This window comes from Ambystoma mexicanum, chromosome 6p (assembly GCF_040938575.1).
Source record: "Ambystoma mexicanum isolate Mex_15411 chromosome 6p, UKY_AmexF1_1, whole genome shotgun sequence".
In the NCBI taxonomy this organism is placed as follows: Eukaryota; Metazoa; Chordata; class Amphibia; order Caudata; family Ambystomatidae; genus Ambystoma; species Ambystoma mexicanum.
Genome location: NC_090935.1, coordinates 1,331,568,014 through 1,331,591,333, shown reverse-complemented (window position 1 = coordinate 1,331,591,333; position 23,320 = coordinate 1,331,568,014). Strand labels below are relative to the sequence as shown.

Genomic DNA, 23,320 nt, shown 5'->3' with positions numbered 1-23,320 from the left:
GGCGATATGCATCTGGACATTGCTGTCCCGTACCGTGGGTGACTGTCTTGAGCACCCACTGGTCTGTGGTAATTCCCTCCCATGCATGGAATAATTAGGTTCTCTGTTCGCTGACCGGGGAGGCATTGGAGGCGACCCGCATCAGCAAGTCATTTCTGATTTGAGGCAGGGGAGCCCCTTGGGGTGGTGCTTCTACCCCTTGCATTGCCACAGCGCTGTCCTCTTGGCTGGTATGGGCTTGTGGCAGCCACCCCATGTCCTGAGAACCATAATGCATTTCCTGTTCCGTACTGATTGTGGGGGGAACGTGGGAAAGATTGTCCCCGAAACGAGCAAAGAGAGCTACCCCTTCACTTCTGATGGGGCCTATGCGTTATATGGTTTAGTGACTTTAAGGTTTCATGTTCCTTTTTTGCAGCCTCGAACGCCTCATCCACCGCCTTCCCAAACAGGTTAGTTTCTTCAACCGGTTTGTTAATGAGGGATGCCTGGGTCTCAGGTTTAAATCCCAAATTATTTAACCAAGTGCACCTTTTTAGCAAGGTACCTTGGGCCAGTGTTCGTCCTGCTGTCTCTGCAGCATCCATGTAGTTTTTAAGAATGTTTTGATTAACCTGCCTCCCCTACGACAACCAGGCGTGATCGTGTTGACTCTGGGCCTTACTGCAGGCCATCCTGGAGCAAATTCCACTGGACGTCGCTGCAATGTGGTGTTAGCTATCCTGGTGGAGTAGGCGGCTGCTGCTGCTGTTGTTGTAATGCGCTTCCCCAGGGCATACAACTTTCGCAATCCTTGTCCAGCGGTGCCTCGGCCATAGACAAGGATACTCCTGCTCTCTTCCTTGTAGTTGTCACCACTAGGGAATCGGGATTGGCATGTCCCTGGATATAAAGCGGGTCTGTAGGTGGGAGGCGAAAGAGTTTCGACGTGTGGGTTAACTGCTCTTGTTTGCGATGGAGTCAACAAAGAGGGGGCGATGCACTGTTTGATGGAGTTTAACTGAGGTATCGCCTGGCTTTAGGGTGGTTTTTCCTTTCAACATATCCTCTACGAAGTCGATGTCTTGTACCGCCTCTTGAGTGGCAATCTGAAAGTGTTCAGCTGCTTTATTAAGGATAGCACTGAATGCCATCTGGTCATCGATCTGAGAGGCTCGTCTTGTGGGAGGTGATGAGTGAGATCTATGCACAGTGTGTCTGGATCAGGGGTAGAGGACAGTGACATCCATGGTGCTTCACCCACTGCCTGTTCATCAACCCAATATGGGGACTGGTTTATACATTCATCAAAGGGATCCTCTCCCAGATCATAAGGGTCCAGAGGGATCTCCATTGGCTCTGTTAGGTCAGACACCTCATGAGGAGTGTGGCTGGATCTCTTTTGAAGTTTGGACAGAGTAGTAGTCTTCCTCTCTGTGCCTTTTAGGAGTGATACATTTTTCAGAAAGGTGCACAAACTTGGAGTTTATTCATGTACCACTCAAACCTGTCCCTGGTCCATAAGGATGACGCGGATGGGTCTGGAGGGGGAAAAGGCCTCTTCTTGAGGACTTGGGTCTTTAGGCCCGTCGAGTTTTGTCTGCCAAGAGTTTTAGAAAGGGGTTGGGAACCCTCAGAATATTCTTTGACACTCTTGACGTCTGGATGTGTCCTTCGGCCCATTTACCGCTGAGATATTGCTCGCAAGACGCTTGTGGATCTCGGCATAGCTGGGAGAGATTTTGACAGCCCCAACGGCTTCATTGTGGTTTTTGGCACCGCCGAAACCGTTTGCGCTGACACACTCTTATGAAGTTTGGTGCTGACGCCCTACTCACTTGCGCGCCCGGACGCATGCCGCCTAGACGGTTGCGAGGAGGACGCCGATCTGGACGACCGGTGGGTTCCATCGAGAGTTTCGGCATACCCATTGGCGTCTGTGGCCTACCCAACAAGTCCTCGTGGGGTGCGGGGGGGGGTCAGGGGAGGTCTGTGCGTTTTCCTCGTCGCCGGGGTGTACCTTCCCCATAGCAGAACCGGTGGCCTGCCTGCCGGGCCGGGTATGGACCTCTAGGAACTTGGCTGTTCCATAGATAGGTCAATGGCTTCCTGATCAGAGCCATGGCTGTCACTTGCTTCCTAGTCACTCGATGCGCCTCTGTCAACGGGGGAGGTATACTCGGCCTACTGCATCGCGTAGGCTGCCCACAGTTTCACCCAATGATCTTTAAATGTTTTCGGAGGTAAAAGTCGACAGGACTTGCAGGACTGCTCATTATGATCGCGAGGTAGACACTTATTACACCTCTGTTGTGTGTCTTTCCAGAGATATTTGCCATTGCAAGAAGGGCAACATTTAAAAGGTGTCCTGTCCATAGCCGAGGTTAAAAGCGACAGCTAAATGAATAGGGAAAAGAGGGGAGAAGGAAATGCATTCCACAAAAGAATCAGAACCCCGGGCCCCACTCTCCTTACTGTATAGGCCTCAGGGCACCAGCTGCCGAAATCTGCAGTCATCTTCGGCGTTGGTTCTGAAGTAGTCGTCAATGAGAGAATGACCAATACTACCAGAGGTCGTGGACAAATATATATCTTAGCAATTTTCAAGCTCTGCATAAGGCGACCAGTTAGCTGGGCGTAAAAAAACAATCTGAGGTACCTCGACGCGCGAGGGATCTTGGGTAGACTACATGTAACGTTAGGGATAGTGTTACAAGCTCGCCCATGCCGACGTCCCCTTTCGATCCTCGAAAGACTAGAGGCAATACTCCACGATTACCACTAGAAGTCAGACTTTATGCACAGCATGTGACTAAGCAGATTCATAAGCATCCGAAAAATATAGGATGCATTACTCACTGTAATCGTATTTCTGATGCTTGTATCGGCTTAGATTCACATGCTGTGCATAGGCCGACAACTAGTGGAAGTTGCAGAGTATTACAGTTTTCGAAACGGGACATCGACAGGACGTGCCAGTAATACTATCCCTAGTGCGACGTCCACTGTACCCATGTTCCTTCACACGTCGAGGTCCCTCAAATTGTTATTTTTCGGACATGAGGTAGCACGAGTACAGTTGTATCCAAGCAGATACGTATCAGACAAGCTCATAAGCATCCATGCACTTTCTCTCCGCAGGGAGGAAGCGTGGGCGCATGTGAATCTAAGCAGATCCGAACATCAGAAATATTACGGTGAGTAATGTATCCCTTCTCAGGCTTGTGGAATCTGCTAAAATCACATGTTGTGCATAGATTAGCGAGCATTGTTCGGAGAAGGTGGTGGGATGTGAGAAGGTTCATGGGAGAACAGATGTCTTGGAACCACTTGTCCCACCTGGGCATCTGTCTTGCAATGCAGCATTGCAGAGTGAAAGTATGTATTGAGCTCCCATGTAGCTGCTTTGCAAATGCTGTCTACAGGGAAATTTGCAATGAAGGCCAGAGTGGCTCCTGTGCTCCTTGTGGAGTGAGCTCTAGGTGTGGAAGGCAGTGTCTTGTTTGATAATGAACAGCACAATTGTATACATCTGACTATCCATCTGGAGATGGCATTTTCGGAAATGTGGTCTCCTTCTCTGTCTGCTGCTATGTAGACAAACAGTTGGTCTGTTTCCCTAAGCGGTCTGGTCTTGTTTACATAGTAAAGGACCGCCCTCCTCACATCTAGTGTGTGGAGTTTTACCTCACCTGAGCTAGAGGGGTTCTGAAAGAAAGCCGGTAGCTCAATAGACTGGTTTACGTGAAATTTAGAGATTAATTTAGGGGAGAACCTAGGGCGAGTACGTAAAACCAGCTTATCCTTGTGTATAACAAAGAAAGGATCCTGCACTGACAATGCTTGTATTTCACTAACTCTTTATGGAAGAAATAGCCACTAAGAAGACAGTTTAAGTTAGGTGTTCGAGCCTACACTTATGCATCGGCTCGAAAGGAGGTCCCATGCGCTTAGCAAGTCCAACTTTGAAATCCCATCCTGACAGCGGATTAGAAATTGGAGGGTGAAGTCTCTTTACCCCCTCCATGAATGCTTTGATGACAGGCCCCTTCCACCATGAGACCTTATTGGGGGAGGTGGTGTAGGCTGACAAGGCCACCAGGTGGACCTTTAAAGAGTGGAATACTAACCCCGAATCTAGTGGAGCATATAAATTAGAATGTGGATGGAGTACATCCTATGGGGTTAATTTTTTTAGACTGGCACCAAATTGCAAATCTTCTCCACTTGTCCAAGTAACAGTGCACAGTGTTGGGTTTTCTTGCATCCTTCAAGATATCCGTACACCTCTGTGGCAGGTTAAGATGTCCGAACTATGACTTCAGGAGCCATGCTGCCAAGTACATTGAGTGAGGTTGAGGGTGCACAGTTAGCGCCCCCGTGCTGAGCGAGTAGATTGGTCAGGCACAGGAGCTTGATGGGATCGCACATCCCCAGTTTGCACAGATGTGGATACCAAAGTTGTCTTGCCCACATAGGAGAAACTAGGATGAGCGGCATCTGTTCCTTGTGGATCTTGTTCACCACCTTCCTCGTGAGAGTTGTTGGGGGGAAAAGCTTAAGCAAATTTCCCTGACCAGTTCATCCATAGGGCGTGCCCCTTAGAGCCTGGCTGGGGGAATCTGAACGCAATGTCTGGGCATTGACTGTTTTTGCTTATAGCCAACAAGTCTTTCTTTTTTCTTTTTTTTGTTTGTTTGTTGTATCGTTTTTTTTTTTATTACCACACTTGTAAGTTTGTAATGTTTCTCACTTTCTTGAAAAAACCAATAAAATACTTTAAAAAAAAAAAAAAATAGCCAACAAGTCTATTGTGGGATAACCCCATCGAGAGAAGAGGTGCTCTACGACCCCTGCGTATAGTCGCCATTCGTGTTCCTCTGGTAGGGGATCTCTGCTTAGTCTGCCAGAGTGGAGTTCCCATGGAACGTGCTGTGACAATAAGAATATCTTCCGTTTGAGTGCCCATCACCAAATTTTTGCAAAAACATTGCAGTAGTGCTGTCGGTCAAGACTTGCACTGATTGGTTCGCTAGGTAAAATTTGAATGCCTGAAGGGCCTCGAACACCGCCAGTAGTTCCAGCAGATTGATGTGGTTCTGTGCCGCTGCACGAGACCACAGACCCTGAGCTGTGTGATGAAAGCAATGAGCTCCCCACCCGGCGAGTGAGGAGTCTGTCGTGACAATAGCTTGCACCTCCAGATCGTGGAAGGGTTTTCCCCTTCAATAGATTTCGTCTTGTCCACCAGTGAAGATTTTGTACTAGTGTTGGCAAAACGACCACTAGATTGTCCCACTGACCACTTGTCTGAGACCACTGTTTCGCCAACCACTTCTACATGGGTTGGATGCACAGGCGTGCGCGAGGTGCCAGGTAAATGCAAGATGCCATCATGCCTAGAAAACGCATTGCTTTGTGTACGCTTATCTGGCAGCCAGCTTGATAATGCGGTATTTGCAGTAACATGTTTTGGATTCTTTCCTTTGATGGAAAGACCAATCCCTCTTGTGTATTTAGAACATTTCCCATGAACGGTTTGGTTGTGCATGGCACTAAGCTCGATTTATTTCTCGTTGATGTCGAAGCCCAATTGAAAGAGGTTGATAGTTATTTGACTGTTTTGGCTGCAGATTAGGGGAGACTCCCCTGTAATAAGCAAGTCGTCCAGGTAAGGGTACACTGGGATTGCCTCCCTGCGCAGGTGTGCTGCCACTACCGCCAGTACCTTCGTAAATACCCTTAGAGCATATGCTATTCCGAAGGGTAGTACCTTGAATTGGTAGTGCTGGTTTGCCATCTTGAATCGCAAGAAACTTCTATGCGCTGGGAACATTGAAATAGAAATATGAAAATAAGCATCTTTCATATCCAGTGTTGCCATGTAATCCCCTTTTTTAGTAGAGGGATTACCTCTTGCAGCATAGTCATGCAGAACTTTTGTGGCTTGACATATTTGTTTGCAGGGCGCAAATCTAATACTGGGCGTATGGTTAGAATACATACCCTGGTTTACCTAGTTGGCCGGGCCAGTTTCTATGGCATCCTTTTGGAGCAGCGTGACTATTTCCTCGAGGAGGATGCGTTGGTCTTCTTTGGAGTGGGTTTTCTGGCGTGGCGGGTGGTTCTGGGGTTGCTCGAGAAGCTCTAAACAATATCCACCCGCTACAGCGGACCGCACCCATCTGTCTGAGGTAATTCCCTCCCATGCTTGGGTGAAGTTGGAAAGGCGCCCTCCTACTGGAGAGGCATGGGAGGGCACCTGAAGTGGGATGTCACTGCTTCTGAGGTGGGTTAACACCTCTGGAGGAGGAAACACTTCCCCGACCGCATGATCTGCGCGGTCCTCTCTGGTAATTCTGAGAGGCTTGGCCTTGATTGTACCCCCAGGCCGTTCCCTGATGTTGATTAAATGAACACCTCTGGGAAAATTGTCAGAGTGTGCGACGGACAATGCAGTTTCCCCTTTGGCCACAAGGTTTATTGGTCAGTTGCCCAATGATTTCAATGTATCATTCTTCCTTGGCTGTCTTCAAGGCGTCCTTGATGGCCTTGCCAGAGTGTATATTGAGCTCGACAGGCATGTTAATGAGAGTAGCCTGCGTCTCTGATTTAAACCCAGATTGGCGTAACCGAGCGTGACGCTTAATAATGGTTCCCTCAGCTATGATTCTGCCAGCGTTGTCTGCGGCGTCAAGACCGCTTTTTATCAGGTAGCTCGACACTGCCTTCCCTTTAGCAGCCACCAGTGCTAATTGAGTCTTGAGGGGTTCCGGGTCTGACGAGAGTAACACTGAGACTTCGTCCCATTTATGGCAGTTAACTAACTAATAAGGTAGAGTTATTAGCAATTCTGGTCTTGAATGCAGCAGAAGAGGCCACCTTCCTGCCCATTGTGTACAGCCTCTTACTTTCTTTGTCTGGGGGAGCCTCAGAAGAGGCTAGGGGAGTACCTGCTCTTTTCTTGTTTTAGTAACAACTAGCGAGTCAGGCTTTAGCTGGCCCCTAATATACAGCGGGTCTGAAGGTGCAGGTCTGAAATGTTTTTCTATGCGTGGGTTCACTTCCCTCGTCCGATTGGGTGTCTCCAGCGAGGGTTGTACCTTCCGCTGGACATACTTTAGTAGTGAAATAAACTGAGTAACAACCTTTTTATCTTCCAAGATTTCGGCAACGAAATCCTTGTCCTGAGGATCCTCTTGGGTAGATATTTGGAAATGCTCAGCCGCTTTGATAAGTACCTCGTTCAGAAGAAGTTGATTATCTATGGGTGAATTTACAATGGGGGGGTCTAGATCAACTGGTGAGTCTGATGTACATGTCTGTATCTGGGTCACCCTCATCCTCCTCATTATCCCTATAATAAGGGTATGCAGCTTCTTGGTCATAAAGGTCTTCATGATCAGTGTCCGGGTCATATAGGTCAATTATACTTGGATCTTGCGCTGGCTCACCGGGCAAGACCTTTTAGCAGGGGATTCAACAGGGTTCTGCGACCCATGACCCCATCTATATCTTCAGCTGACCATTGGGCAGAACTAGGAATGAGCATAGGTTGAGATGGGAGACCTAAATCTTCTGGAGTGGGTGGGATTACATTAGAAGGTGTAGCCTTTTTCTTTAAGGGTGAAGACAGGGAATCCTGTGTCTGAGGTTGCTTACTCTTATGAGGGCACCTATCCTTCTGTGCTTTATTCCCATGAGGGGTCTTAGAGGAGGAGCTCTTCTTAGACTCCCTTGACTTTACAATGCCTTCCAGTACGTGCTTCTTAACTAACTGAGCTAGTCCGGCCTGTATGGGCTTTTTTACCGCTATCGACGCAGAACGTCGAATCTCGGCTACGGTCAGATCCAAAGTCTCATCAGCCGACTCAAGATCTTCGGGAATGTTTTTATCTGCAATGTCTGGTCTGTCTTTCGACAGTCGGGACCCGTCATGTGGCGATCTGGAGCGCTCAGGGGACAGCGATTCAACTGACCTTCCCTAGGCGTCCTGCGTTGCCGTTTGCTCGACACGTGCATCGAGTCGTGGCGGTGGGTTGTGTCTGGTGGGGGGGGGGGGTAGTGAGAGCGCCTTCACCGCCGGGTGTTATCCCCATAACATGGATGCCGGCCTATCTGTTGGTGTCGGAGGCCTGCGCTTGGGAAACTGAAGAAACCTGTCGCCTTCGGATACCGCCGTGTTACTGCAGTCGCTAAAAGCACCCTCCACTCCCATGGCCTCAAGTTGCCTGGTGTGGTGGGCCCAGCATTAAGTTAAGTGGTCCTTCAATGTCTTGGGTTTGAAGAGTCTACACGCTTGACAGGAACCCTCGACGTGGTCCAGAGGGGGACACAGGTTACACACAAGGTGTTTGTCGACCCACTGGAACTTCTTGTTGCACTTCAGGCACAATTTAAAGAAATGACAACGCATTTAGGCAAATGTAGTGTACGAAAAAGCTATGTCCTCCCCCCTCTCTCCCTACTTTGTGGTCCGAAGCCCGGAGTGGCCTTCCAAGGCCGGAACCGATCCATCGACAGGAGTCTTCAAGGGTCGTTTGTTTTCTCCACCGCTGTTGGATGGTCTCGATAGCCAGTGGATATAAAAGGATAGTAAGAAAAAGTATTGTTAATTGTGTAATAATAAATGGCGATAAGCCGAAAGGGAACTCCGCGAAATAGAGTCTGTCGACGATGGTGGAAAAAAACAATCTGACGGACCTCGACACGTGAAGGACCATGGGAACAGTGGATGTCACACTAGGGACAGTATTACTGGAACACCCTGTCGACGTCCCTTTTAGAGTTTCGAAAAAAACAACTGTAATACTCTGCGGCTTCCACTACATGTTGGTCTATGCACAGCCTATGATTTAAGCAGATTCCACATGCCTCAGAAATATATAAAAGGTTTCTCTTACTTGAATTGAAAAGTGAGCATAACTGACTAGTGTGTATGATAAATCATATTTATTAATAACTAAATAACTACATATTTGTACCGTGCACTATCACCACCGGAGTGGTCCCCTGGCGCTCTGGCGGCTCTGAAAGAGAGGGGGTGGGGGGAGTGAGTTAGTGGGAATAAGCTGGAAAAGTGCAAGAGAGCAGTGATGTGCTGATGGCAGCCTCAGCCCGGTGGGTCCGTCGGCTGGGCTTGGGGTGTTTTACGGTCAGTAGTCGTCATGTGCTGTTGTGCAAGTCTATGTGGGGTTTGTTTTGTTGTTGCAGTGTAGTGAAGTTAGTGTGGATTGCTGCGTTTTAGGCTTGTGGTTGTGTTTGGTTAGAGTTTGAGAAGCGTATGCAGAGGGATGAAATTGTTAGTGGATTGGTTAGTTGGCATTGCCGTCCTTGCAGTTATGTCTATGTCTGATGTTTGCTATCATTCACTATTCCATCGTTGCTAATTTTCAATATTCTGTCTAGATGCAAGGCAGGCTAGTGATCACGATTCCAATCAAGTGTTGCACTTACCATGATTCACAGTTTCATCCAAGTGTGGCGCATGCCAACATTCACATTTCTATCTAGATGCGACACAAGCTAACGTTAAGAATTTCATCCAAGTGTGGTACATGCTAATATTCATAATCCCGTCTAGATGTGATGCAAGCTAACGTTAAAAATTCCATCCAAGTGTTGCGCATGCTAACATTGTTAACCCTGTCTAAAGATGACGCAGGCTAATCTTAACATTTCTGTATAGGTGTGGCACTAGTTAACATTGGCTAGTGTGTAACTCAAAAGCCTCTGTACTCTACTACAGCACTTCTCCCTCCTAGACGAAGCATGGCTGCTCAGCCATAGCTAATAAACAAATCTGGGTAGTTCAGGCCTTTACAAAAAGTTGGATCCCTGTACACTAAAAAGGAGTCTCTTCTATAGTCCTACCATAGGTGGACTAAACTCCCAAACATTGAGGAATTCAGAAACATGGAAAATATCAATGGAAATGAGGCTTTTCTGCAGAAAATGTTTAACACTGTACCCCTTTGAGGTGTCTCTGGTGAATGTTCCTAAAACAAAGTATGTTTTACAGGCAGACAAGGGACTTGCCACCTTTGGGGAATAACGTTCTGTTAGAGAGAACTCAGAAACGTGCTAATTCCCTCCACCTTAGAGACCCCCAGCAACTTTGCTGGATTTTGAAGACTTGATTATTTTAACTTGGAGAGAGAGTGGCCCTTTTTCCCACTCTCTCATGTATTTTAATGTGATTTTGAAATCCATTTCTTTTGGTTGTGGAGTCTGACAAACTCCATAGGCATCATCTTTTACATTGTGTCCTACAGCAACTTCAGTGCATTAGCACAGGGAAGTCTTCCAGATTTCCCAAAGGTTTAAATACCTTCTCTGGGATAAACTGTTTTCCAGAGCAGTAAGGTGAAATTGACTTTACTTACATTTGTAACTTTACAGACCCAGCACATAACCTGGTGTGAACTTACCGCAGGCTACGTTCGCCGCTGCAGTGAAGCACCCAAGGATGCCATTTTTGTCAAAATTACTGTCTTCTTTTTTCGCCATTTCTTTCTGAAAAGGTCTTCATGAGATTTACTCGGCGCACCAAGCCAGGTTTGGTCCCTTTGTTCGCTTTGGCGCAATTCACAAGTCAAGCCCGCCTCTGGCTCCAGGGTGTCTAGGGTGGGCAGGAAATGAGGGTGAGAGGTGCCCGAAACTCCCTGTGCTTAGTCTCCTAGGAGACCCAAATGCACTCTGTAGTGATTGGCCGGCTGACTGTCCGGCAAGGACAGCCACCCTGCTGGGTGACTGACTGCTAGGCTGGAATGAATGGGAGAGAACTGAATAAAAGGCAAGGCTTTTGGCTTGGAAGGCAGAGTCGACCACTGGACGAAGGAACCGAACAAGAACTTGAAGAGGACGCCTGCTGCAACTCCTAAACCCTTGGTTTTCCCGGTGAAGCCCTGCTGCTGTGCTGAAACTCCAAATTCGTATTGACAGAGAAGCCCCTGCAAGTACGACTTCTCCCCTTGAGTTGGTGGGACCAATCAAATCCAAAGTAAGCCTTCTGGACATTCTCTCAGAGCTGGTTGCATTTCAGCAGCACTGGTTGCTGCTAGAAACAAACGCCAAGGAGAGGAACACCAGATTGTGCGTGTTGCTTTAAAGTTGGCCAAGAGCTCAAGGAAGCTCCTCCAGACTCCCAGGAAGCAAGACTGACCGAGCCTGAGCCCCCTCAGCAGAGTGCGGGATCCTAGAAGCCAGGAAAGTCCATCTCGACAGCCAGGAACCGCGGTGCTGCTACTTGCGGTAGTTGCAAGGAGTTCAGACACTGAACTGCCACTTGTTGGAAAGATTGCTGGTTGCAAGCGGTGACCGTCCCATTGCAGTGCAGGAGTCCCCAGAACTCCTACCTCCTGTCCCCATGACTCAGGTCCAGGAACAGTGAGATCTGCATAGCTGCACAGGAACAGAAGTCATCTGCTGCACCTTTTCTTCAATACAAAGGTACTGTAAAGTCTGAGAGAACATACCCTTATTGTAGAGTTGCTTGCATCTTCTACTACTCGCATGTCTAAACGGCTTGTGGCCTCACACTGATTCTTCTTTTCTTCAAAGACTTCTAAAACATTGTGCCAAAACTTTTCTTACTTACCTACCAAGTACTTAAGCCCATATAAGACTTTTGCCCATTGACTTTGGCTTAACCAGTTATACTGAATGACTCTGCTTAGGGGATCCAAAAGTATTTGTCTGCTTAAGAATATTTCTCTTGTATGTTCTAATAACCTTTTCCTTTGACCAATTCTAAAAGTATTCTAAATGCAACAGTAAGATATTAATGTCCCCAGCACCCTAGCTATTGAGGTCACCCGAGGGTGTAGGTTGTGACTGTGGGCCATCCCAAAAGGGTCTTTACTGATTTAGAAACTAAGTGTGTATAGTTTTGGAGAGTATTTATGTGTTACTATTATATTGCTCCCTTTTGAAGAATGCTTACTCTGACTGATAAATACTAGTTTATTCAAGAAACCTTGTGTGTAAGTGTTTATTTGAATATTTGTCATTGTGAATCTCTAACTCCCCTACAGCTCACATTGACCCCTCTTGATATAAACCTGGCTGCGCAGCCACAATACCAACCTAATAACAAAGGTTGGGTCCCCATTGCCAGGAGGTCAAGGTTATTGTAGCGCACCCAAAGGGTACTGCATTTAATCTTTCCTAACACGTTCCACCCATGCTGCATAGCCGCTCAGTGTGGTTCGCCTTTTGAAGTACTTAAAGCCCACCTTTTTTGCTCACACAAGGAGCTCTTTATTGGTGCACCTAAACATTTCTGATAACACATTCAGCTCAGTGCCTAGAGAAAATGTGGATCGCAGAGGCACTATCAATGTAAACACACTCACCGTGAAAAAATACTTTAAATGAAAGGGGCACTTCCATACAATCTCCAAAGGGTGGGATCAAAATCTGTTGCATTCATGGTTCCAAAAGTTTGACATTGGAAAAAGTCTCTTCTTGAGTCAAGTTAAAAACAGCACTTAAAAAGCAGAATCAGAGCTAGATCTCTGAAGGAGGAACCCAGGTACAGTAAAACCCACCGGATGGAAAACACTCGCAGCCACAAGCCGCCACTAGTATCAAAAATCCAGGCAGGCAGGGACTCACAAACTGTAGGAATTAGGGCTGATCTTAAGGTAGTAAAGGGACTCATCTAAGGAAGCTGGCATATATTGAGGGCCCCAACATTGGGCAAGGAATGAGTAGGCATGTTTAAGTTTCCACATTGCCTTTACTTTATGCTGTGCAATGATGTTCTAGCTTTCTGCTCAGAGTTTGAAGGAATGGAATCCGGGAGTATGAATTATAGAATGATCTCAACCTTTCTGGGTAGAAAGTTGAGAATGGAACAGAATCATTTCAATTAGAAAAGAAAATTCTGCCCATGTTCCACTTGGTGGCACCTAAACTAGGGATGATCAGAACAGGCTCAAACCTACCTAAACAATGAAGTGGCGCAGCGAGTAGAGCGCTCGCTTTGACATCCGTGCAGAGCCTGCTAACGCAGGTTCGAATCCTGGCAGGGCCAAACTCAGCCTTACATCCTTCCGAGGTCGATAAATGATCACCACACACCGTGGGTAATAATAAGCAGCGCTCAGATACCTGAGGGTTTGTAGCGCTATATAAATGCGAAATTATTATTATTATTATTATCAATTTGCTTGATGATTCAAGCCATTCAGAGGTGAAAGTCGTAATGATTGGAAAGATCCTAACCCGATTTTAAGCTGTTGAATATAGGGGTATCGGGGCGGTGGGATCTTTCCAAGTATTTGACCAAGTTCCTGACCAGCCATTATAGGGGGCAGTTTATGAGAATTTGTTTAAATCTGCTCCCGACCAAGGAGATTACATGCCTTAAAATCGGGAGAGTCTTAGAGACAGGAAATGCCGCAATTGCAAAGAAGGCAGTGGGACAGAATCCTTACAACACATTTTGCACAGGGTTAACCAAGGAAGGAACACAGCATTTGAAGTTTTTAGACAGCAGTAGCACGTTGATGCCAGCCAAATGATGGGAGGTTCTATTAAGTGGGGAAAGATCTTTGTTGGTTTTAGCTGCAGTAAAATTCTTAGAAATGCTATTAGTTGAGGGATTCTAGGGCTCAGGGATAATTTTGGAAAGAAAGTATGAACATGAGATTATTGGAAAACGTGAATGGTTTTAAAATGGATTGGAGGTCTGGATTTTATTTGGAAGATGATGGTTTCTCTCCCATTCTTTTTCTGGATGCGTTTTGGATTTTGCTAGTTGGCTCAAGCTTGTCAGCATCTTCCCTTTTGATTTAATTTTACTTTCATTTTGCTTTAGTGAGGTTATTCGGGACAAAAGGAGTACTATCACAGTCAAATCGTTTCCAGCTGATTGAGCTAAATATGCAACTACAGCTGACCTCCTATGAACAGATTCAAACCAAACGCAAGCATCTTAAAGGATTGGTTTGAGTACAATCAAGTAAGCTATAAAGATGTTTGAATGATTGAAACTATTATTTTAACAATGCAAACTAGGATACAAGCAATGCATTTTAATCCTAGCCCACCCTACCCTAAACAATAACCCACAAATGTTAAGCATGCATTAAATGAAGATAAACTCTACCTCTGTAAAGTCTGGATCCTGGCATGAATCATTGAAATCTCTGAACATGCTCACTGCCTCCAGATACTTCTGAATGTACTTCACTTTTTCTTCTTTGCGACCTACGGAAAAAGTCAGACTTAAAAATTGACAAAAAAAAGATTTACACAAAACACAGCATTGGGGCTTATTTAGGCATATTATTTGAAAGCAAAAACGATGGATACTTTTGAAATCGAATTATGGGGAGAGATGGCAAGAGTGCCAGTGAGGTGTGGGAGTCTAATCAACTGAGACAGCTAAAAAGCCTGGGATTGTTAATTCGTGCCACCATGTGTTCTTTTGCAAATTTGGGTGCAGCAATTATTAACCAAAACCCTATTTCGGCTGCTGCAAATTTTAATTTATTTCTCAACTCTGATGCATACCACCTCCACTCCTTCCCAACAAGACTATTGCAATCAAGTTTGTTTAGTGATTTTCTAACAATTACTAAAAGGTGACTAGACTAGATCACTGGCACTTTAGTTGGAACATATCTTTTAATGAAGATAGCCAACATGTTTTGACTGTCCCACCAATTATACAAATTTAAAAAAAACGTGTAAACTCATCTGCGATGGCCTGTAGTAGTTACATAAACTTAAATAATCTTAACTGTTCTGCTTCCAATGTTAGGTAAGATTTTACCTTTATAGCTAAATCTACCTCACTGGTGAGAACCCCAGAACTTTGTTGGACTAGTAGATTGTCCCCTATACCTCAGTGAGCGAGAACCCTTTTCCATACTCTCAGATCAGTTTACTCTTTTTGTAGGTGTCATTTTTAAGACTCTCCATAGTGTGTTAGGGAGAATTCTCAGAAATGTGCTAATTCCCTCCAACTTAGAGAGCCCCAGCAGCTCTGTTGGATTTTGAGGACTTTAACCTGGAGAGAGAGACTTTCTCCCACTCTCTTATGTATTTTAATGCGATTTTGAAATCCGTTTCTTTTGGTTGTGGAGTCTGACAAACTCCATAGGCATCATCTTTTACATTGTGTCACAACAGGGAAGTGTTACAAATTTCCCAAAGGTTTAAATACATTCTCTGGGATAAACTACTGTTTGCCACAGCAGTTAAGTGAAATTGACTTTACTTACATTTGTAACTTTTCTAGGCCGAGCACACACTATCTTACAATAGGGTGCTGGAGGGGTTACCTAGTATCCCCTTTGTATAGCTTCTCATGTAACAATTTTATGTTACCCTTTTCTCACTGAATCGCTGGTGACAGTGGTTTCATTTTAAAATACTGTGGTGTGCATTTACCGCGGGCTGTGTTCGCAGCTGCAGTAAAACACCCAAGGGTTCCATTTCTGTCAAAATGGCCTCGGTCTTCTTGTTTCGCCATTTCTTTGTGGAAAGGTCCTTCTTGAGATTTACTCTACATGCCAAACCAGGTTTGGTCCCTTTGTCGCTTTGACGGGGTTCACGAGTGAAGCTCACCTCTGGCTCCAGGGTGTCTGGGGTGGGCAGGAAGTGAGGAAGGTGCCCAAAACTCCCTGTGCTTAGTCTCCTAGGAGACCCAAATGCACTCTGAGTGATTGGCCAGCTGACTGTCCGGCAAGTACAGCCACCCTGCTGGGTGACTGACAGATAGGCTGGAATGAATGGGAGAGAACTAAATAAAAGGCGGGGCTTTTGGCTTGAAAGGCAGAGTCGACCACTGGACGAAGGAACCGAAAAAGAACTTGAAGAGGACACCTGCTGCAACTCCCGGACCGTTGGTTTGCCCGGTGAAGCCCTGCTGCTGTGCTGAAACTCCAAATTCGTATCAACAGAGAACCCCCTGCAAGGACTACTTCTCTCTTTGAGTTGGTGGGACCAATCAACTCCAAAGTAAGCCACCTGGACATTCGCTCAGAGCTGGTTGCTTTGCCACAGAGTTGCTGCTGGAAACCGAATAGCCAGGGAGTGGAACACCATATTGTGCGCGTTGCTTTTAAGTTGGCCAAGAGCTCCAGGAAGATCCTCCAGACTCCCAGGAAGCAGGACTGACCGAACCTGAGACCACTCAACAGGGTGCGGGACCCCAGACGAAAGAAAAGGAACAAGTTACTTACCTGTAACTGTTGTTCTCCAGCATGGGTCTGGCATGGATTCACATGCTCATGAATATTCCCCGTCGTCAGGCTGGGAATCCTCGGTAAAGAAAAAACCAGTATCAGTTTCGTTTCTGATCTGTCTTTCGTAGTAATAACCAATCACTGGTCTCTGCGTCATACTGACCACAGCCAATGACTGCCCTCTACCTAAGCACCGCCTCTGGCAGCCATCTTCAGATTTGGAAGCACGTGAAGTGGCAGTATGACCAAGTGAAGAGCCGCAGAGGGGTAGGCGGGAGGGTTCGCATGTGAATCCATGCCAGACCCATGCTGGAGAACAATAGTTACAGGTAAGTAACTTGTTCCTTCTCCAGCATGGGGTCTGGCAGGGATTCACATGCTCATGAATAAAGAATACATAGCAGTACACACATGCACAACCACGGGAGGTGGCAAAGGCTCAACATTAAGCATCACATCAACTCAACATTAAGCATCTTACCTCCTCACCAGGCTCACCTCAGGCGAACAGGTTGCGCAGCACTGCTTGGCCGACCCTGGACTCCTCCCTGGAATCCCGGTCGACGCAGTAGAATTTCGTGAAGGTGTGCGTCGACCTCCACGTAGCAGCCCTGCATATGTCCAGCAGGGGCACACCAGATAGGAACGCCGTGGTAGCTGCGATCGCTCTGGTGGAATGGGCTCTCGGACGGCCAGGAAGCGGTCGGTTTGCCAACCGGTGACAGCACATGATACAGCCGGAGAGCCATCTGGAGATGGAAGCCTTCGAGAGAGCCTTCCCCTGATTGACAGGTCCAAAGTTCACAAAGAGTTGTGACGTCTTCCGAAAACCCTTCGTGCGGTCCACGTAGAACTTCAGCGCTCTAGCTACATCCAGCGAGTGCAAAGTCCTCTCAGCCGGCGACGAAGGCGACGGGAAGAACACAGGTAACACCAAGGGTTCGTTGAGATGGAAGTCCGACGGTACCTTGGGCATGAAGGAGGGGTGCGTCCTGAGCACTACCCTCGTGTCGTGGAAAGTCAAGTACGGGGCCTTGCAGGAAAGGGCCTGGATCTCTCCCACTCGTCGTGCGGAGGTGATGGCCACAAGAAAAGCTGTTTTCCACGATAGAAACTTCAACGGGGCCGAGTGCAGAGGCTCGAACGGAGGTCCCATGAGCTTGGTCAGCACCACGTTGAGCTCCCACGCCGGGGCCGGAGCCTTCACCGGCGGGAACGATCTGAACAGTCCCTTCATGAACTCTTTCACCAGACGATGAGACCACAAGGACGTCCGCCCCGTGGTTCTGGTGTATCGGGAGATCGCAGCAAGATGAATCTTGATGGACGCGTGTGCCAGACCAGCTTTGGCCAGCGTCAGCAGGTACGGCAGTACTTGGGGAGCCGTAATCCGTAGAGGGTTAATCTTCTGTGCGTGGCACCAGACAGAGAACCTCTTCCATTTGTGTCCGTAGCATTTAAGAGTCGAGGACGCCCTGGCCTTTGCAAGAACCTCTCTGCAATCGGCCGGTATGTCGTATCCTCCAAACTCTAGCGCTGCAGGAGCCAGGCCTGCAAGTTCAGCGACTTCGGGTCGTGGTGGAGGATGGCGCCTCCTTCCCTGGAGAGTAGATCCGCGTCCGCCGGCAGCTTGATCGGCGGGGACGCTGACAAGTCCAGCAAGTCCGGGAACCATATCTGCCTCGGCCACGCAGGTGCGACGAGGATCATCCTGCACCGTGACCTCTTGAGCTGGTTGACGAGCCGGATTAGCAGAGGCAAGGGAGGGAACGCGTAGAGGAACAGGCCCTCCCAGGGGAACGAGAAAGCATCGCCCATGCTCCTCGTCTGGGGAAACCTGCTGGCGAACCTACGGCACTTGGTGTTCGTCGCCGTCGCGAACAGGTCGATCTGGGGTGTGCCCCACCGTCGGAAGAGGCGATCCACCAGATCCTGCCGTAGTTCCCACTCGTGGCACGAGCGCAGCTCCCTGCTGAGTGAGTCGGCGATGGTGTTTTTTATCCCTGCCAGATGAAACGGCACCAGAAAAATCCCTTGGGCGACGGCCCAATGCCACAGGTCCTGCGTCTCCTTGGACAGCGCTGGGGACCTGGTTCCGCCCTGTTTCCTGATGTAAAACATGGTGGTGGTGTTGTCGGTGAAGATCCTCACCACCTTGCCCTTGAGGGACGGAAGGAAGGACCTGAGGGCCCAAAACACTGCACGGAGCTCCAGGACGTTGATATGCAGGGACTTCTCTGTCGGGAGCCAGAGTCCCCTTGCGTGCAGATTTTCGGTGTGCGCTCCCCACCCTTCCAGGGAGGCATCCGTGGTCACAGTCTCCTGGTGGGCTGGGGTCTGGAAGTCTATGCCCGCCGTCAGATGTGCGCGGGTGACCCACCACCGTATCGCTCGTCGGAAGCTCTCATCGAGCTTGATCCTTTCCTCGAAGCTGCCCGTCGTCTGGATCCAGCGCGCATCCAGGAATTCTTGCAACGGGCGCATCCGGAGCCTGCACATGGGAATGAGGTAGATGCAGGAAGACATCATCCCGAGGAGGGACTTGATGGACCTCACTTTGGCCGCGTCGGCCACCAACATCCGTTGCACCTTGCCCAAGATGGTCCTGGTCCTCTCCTCCGACGGGGAGGCCAGAAGGGACACTGTCGAGCCTCGCTCCCAGAAACAGTGCGACTTGCGCGGGCACCAGGTGGGATTTGGCGTAGTTCACGGAGAATCCCAGGTCCGTGAGGAGTTGGACGGTCCTTGCCGTGTGGACCACGGCGAGCTCCCTCGTCTTGGCGCGGATGAGGCAGTCGTCCAGGTAGGGGTAGACGTGAATCCCCTCGCGGCGCAGCTGCGCCGCCACCGGTGCGAGGCACTTGGTGAATACCCTGGGTGCCGACCGTAGTCCGAAGGGAAGGCCTTTGAACTGGTAATGACGCCCTTGGACCACGAACCTGAGGAATTTTCGGTGCCCCTTTAGGATGGGAATGTGGAAGTAGGCATCCTCCAAATCCAACGACGATAGGAAGTCTCCTTCCTCCAGCTGACCCAGGACGTGCTGGAGGGTGACCATCCGGAACTTCTGCGCCTTGATGAACTTGTTCAGACGTCGCAGGTCTAGGATGGGGCGCCATCCTCCCGTCTTCTTCTTCACGAGGAAGTATCTCGAGTAGACTCCGGAGCCCCGAAGCCTCTTTGGGACGAGTTCGATGGCGCCCTTCCTGAGCATCGCCTTTACCTCCAGGAGAAGTTGAGGGACGTGAAGTTCTTTCCTGGCCACGGGGGGGACGCGCGGGCATCTTCTTTGAAACTCGAGCGCGTGGCCCCGGGCCAGGGCGTCCAGCACCCAACGGTCGGTGGAGATGGACTCCCACACGCTGACGAAGCCCGCCAGCCGGCCTCCCACCGGGGTGCTTCGGTGGGGGCCCGACCCCACGGCCAGTTCAATCCTGCTTGGACGCGGCCTTGCCGCCTTGACCTCCTTGGCGACGACGGCGGGGTCCGCTAGACTTGCCTCGTCCTCTGTAGGCCTCTTGCGACGACGAGCGGGCCGCTTGACGGTAGGAAGCGAAACCGCCGCCGGAACCTTTGGAGGCGCCCTTGCCTCCGCTGCTCCGAAAGGGCGTCCGTCGTTGCTGCAGAACTCCAAGGGCCCGGGCCGTCTCAGTATCCGCCTTGATGGCCTGAAGGGAATCGTCCACTGTCTTCCCAAACAGGTTGTTCCCGTCGAAGGGCATGTCCAGGACTCTGGTCTGGACGTCCTGCCGGAAGTCCGTAGCTTTGAGCCATCCACGACGTCGAAGGCAAACGCCGTTGCCCAGCTGGCGGAACCCAGTGTCGGCGATGTCCGTCGCCACGGTGATGGCGTGGTCCGAGGCCACCTCACCTTCCTGCAGGATCTCCAGGGCCTCCGCCCTCTTGTCGTCCGGCAGAAAATCCAGCAGGGGAGCTATCTTGTACCAGAGCTCCCTGTCGTAGCGAGCCACGATAGCCAAGGCGTTGGCCGCTTTAATCGTCGTCGCTGCCGACGAGATGACTCTACGTCCCATAGCATCCAATTTCTTTCCCTCGCCGTCCGGCGGGGAAGTCGATGTGGAGGCCGCACCCCCCCCCCCCCCGCTTTCTTCCTGGCTGCCGCGGAGACGACGGAATCCGGGGTAGGCTGCGCCCGGAGGCACAGGGGGGCCGTGTCCGGGACCCGGTACTTTTTCTCGTACCGGTCTCTTCTAGCTGGCGTCGTGGAAGGGTTCTTGAGGAGGGAAAGGCCCTCATCCCAAATGTCGTCCAACAGAGGCACTGCGAGGACCGTCTTCCTCTTGGCCTCGCGCCACTGATGAAGGAAGCCTTCCTTTTTCTTCTCCTCAGGGCAGAGTTGGAAAAGCTCGGAAGCCCTGGAGATCATGGAGTGGAAAGATCCGATCTCGTCGGGGGGAGAAGCCCTGGCGGGAGGCGACGACGGAATATCCTCGTCGTATGCCTCGTCGTCCGTACCCGTCGCTGCCGTGTCAGTCCCCGTATCATCCCCTCGGGTGGACGGGGAGGAGGGCTGGACGGGGCGCGACGGTTGAAAAGGAGGTGGTGGATGGATCCTTCTTTTCTTGGTAGGGGGAACACCAGAAGGTCCCGGTTCTGGATCCCCCGACGGGAGAGGTTCCTCCGTCGGTAACGGTAGCCTCGTCCTTATCTCGGAGCATAAGGACTGTATGGCCAACAAAATGGCCGCCGAGTTGTCTTGCAGCGCTGGCAGAGGGGAATCCGACGGGCGAGCAGGGGCCCCGTCGGTATCCTCGACGATGTCATCGTCGTCACCTGCGTCGGGGTCCATTCCGACGGGCTGGCCTTCTTCCACGCCTAGGCCGTGGCTTAAGACCTCGATCAGCTCCTCTTCTGAGGTTGAGGCCGAATCTACGACGACGCCCTGCCCCCCCTTCTTCCCCACGGAGGGTTTCACGGGGGTCCTATCGATGGGCACAAAAGAAGACTCCCTCCGAGGAGGCAGGGAGATTCTGGGCCCTGAGGTCGCCACCACTGGTGCAGCCTCCACAGGCTGAGCCAGGGCCGCCGCGACCGTTTCGATAGAGGGCTTGGTCGGATGGATCAAGGCCTTCACCACCTTAGGTGCGCTCACCGCCTTATCCTTGAGGGAGGGGGCACTGCCACGCTCCTCCTCTGCCTTAGAGCTCGACCGGGGCCTCTCCAGGAGCTTCGCCGGGTGCTCGGCCTTCCTCTTACCCGACCCAGAGCGTTGGCTCGTGGTTGATGGTGCCGGGGAGGGTGCGCCCTGCCTGGCGCCCGTAGAGCCCGACCGTTCGGCGCTCCCGGTGCCAGCGGACTCGTGGTGCTTAGCCTTATGTTGGGCCCCCGTCGCCGGGGCGCCCTCAAAGGTCTTAGAAGACCGCTCGGATTTCTTCTTCTTCTCGCCAGACGGGCTCTTACCCTCCAGCCAGTTGGCGAGACGTTGATGGCGGTCCTTCATGGTCCGTTCCGACATGTTGCCGCAAAACGCACAGTCCTTCTCCACGTGCGTCGTGTCCTCATGAAGGCAGTAAAGGCAGAAAGAGTGTTCGTCCTCCTTAAAGACGTTCTGCAGCTGGCATCCAGGGCAGACCCTGAACAGCTTTCCGGGCGTCGAGCTTCCCTTCTCCTGGGCCATCTCCGAGACCGGGCCTGAGAAGCTTCTGGAGTCCTCCGAAGCGTAGCTCGACGAATCTTCACCCTTGAGGGGCGCAGACGAATCCGACACGGGTCCCCGTTGATCGGATGTAGGATCGGTGGAGCTTGAGGCTCTTTTGACCGAAAGAATCGAAGTTTGTGAAAAAGCGCGAAAAATAGCACTAACGCTCGAGAGCAATAGCACGAGGATCCCAACACATGAACGTGCGGTAAAAATCTGAAGATGGCTGCCAGAGGCGGTGCTTAGGTAGAGGGCAGTCATTGGCTGTGGTCAGTATGACGCAGAGACCAGTGATTGGTTATTACTACGAAAGACAGATCAGAAACGAAACTGATACTGGTTTTTTTCTTTACCGAGGATTCCCAGCCTGACGACGGGGAATATTCATGAGCATGTGAATCCATGCCAGACCCCATGCTGGAGAAGTCTATCAACAGCCAGAAACCACAGTGTTTGCATTTGCGGTAGTCCCGAGGAGCTGAAACACTGAAGTGCCACTTGTTTGAAAGATTGCTGGTTGCGAGCGGTGACCGTCTCATTTCAGAGCAGGAGTCCCCAGAAGTCCTCCCTCTTGTCCCCACGACTGAGGCCCAGGAACAGCGAGATCTGCAGAGCTACACAGGAACAGAAGTCATCTGCTGAACATTTTCTTCAATACAAAGGTACTGTAAAGTCAGAGAACTTGCCTCGCATTGTAGAGTTGCTTGCATCTTCTACTACTCACAAGTCTAATAAGTTTGTGGCCCTACATGTGATTCTTTTCTTCAAAAAGACTTCTAAAACATTGTGCAAACACTTTTCTACTTACCTACAAGAGGTGCTTCATCCTATAGAAGACTTTTGCCCATTGACTTAGCTCGTTATGCTGAATGACTCTGCATGGGGATCCAAAAGTATTTGCTTGCTTAAGAATATTTGTGGTCTCTTGTTTGTTCTAAAAACTTTTTCCTTTTACTAACTTCTAACAGTATTCTAAATGCAAACAGTAAGATATTAATGTCCCCAGCACCCTAGCTATTTAAGTCACCTTAGGGTGTAGGTTGCGACAGTGGGCCATCCCAAATGGTTCTTTACTGATTTAGAAACTACGTGTATAGTATTGAAGTACATTTGTGTGTTGCTTTTTATATTTCTCCCTTCTGAAGAAGGCTTATTCTAACTGATAAATGAATTAATAACTGTTTATTCAAGAAACCTTTGTGTTGGTGTTTATTTCAATACTTGTCACTGTGAAGCTCTGTGCAACTCCCCTACAGCTCACATTGACCCCTATTAAGAGAATTCTGGCTGCTCAACACGCTACCAAACTGTGTAGTACAAGCTTATAGCGAAGGTTGGGGTTCCCCATTACCTGTAGTCAGAGTTGTTTTAGTGCACTCTAAGGGTACTGCATACAATCTTTGCCTAACAGTTACCCGTTTGGGTAACTTCTTAACATTGCACTATGCATCTTCCAATGTAGTGCAAGGGAGTTTCTTTT

At 49.5% G+C, this 23,320-nt stretch overlaps 1 protein-coding gene across 7 annotated transcripts in view; it reads right to left on the bottom strand.

The window, feature by feature from the left end:
* The window catches only part of ACO1 (aconitase 1), a 792,824-nt gene that overhangs the window by 475,206 nt on the left and 294,298 nt on the right, over positions 1-23,320 (bottom strand). For all 7 annotated transcript variants that reach the window (XM_069625992.1, XM_069625995.1, XM_069625996.1 and 4 more), the window contains exon 9: positions 14,096-14,196. In XM_069625992.1, the coding sequence (XP_069482093.1) occupies positions 14,096-14,196 (101 nt within the window). The remainder of the gene's footprint in view (positions 1-14,095; positions 14,197-23,320) is intronic.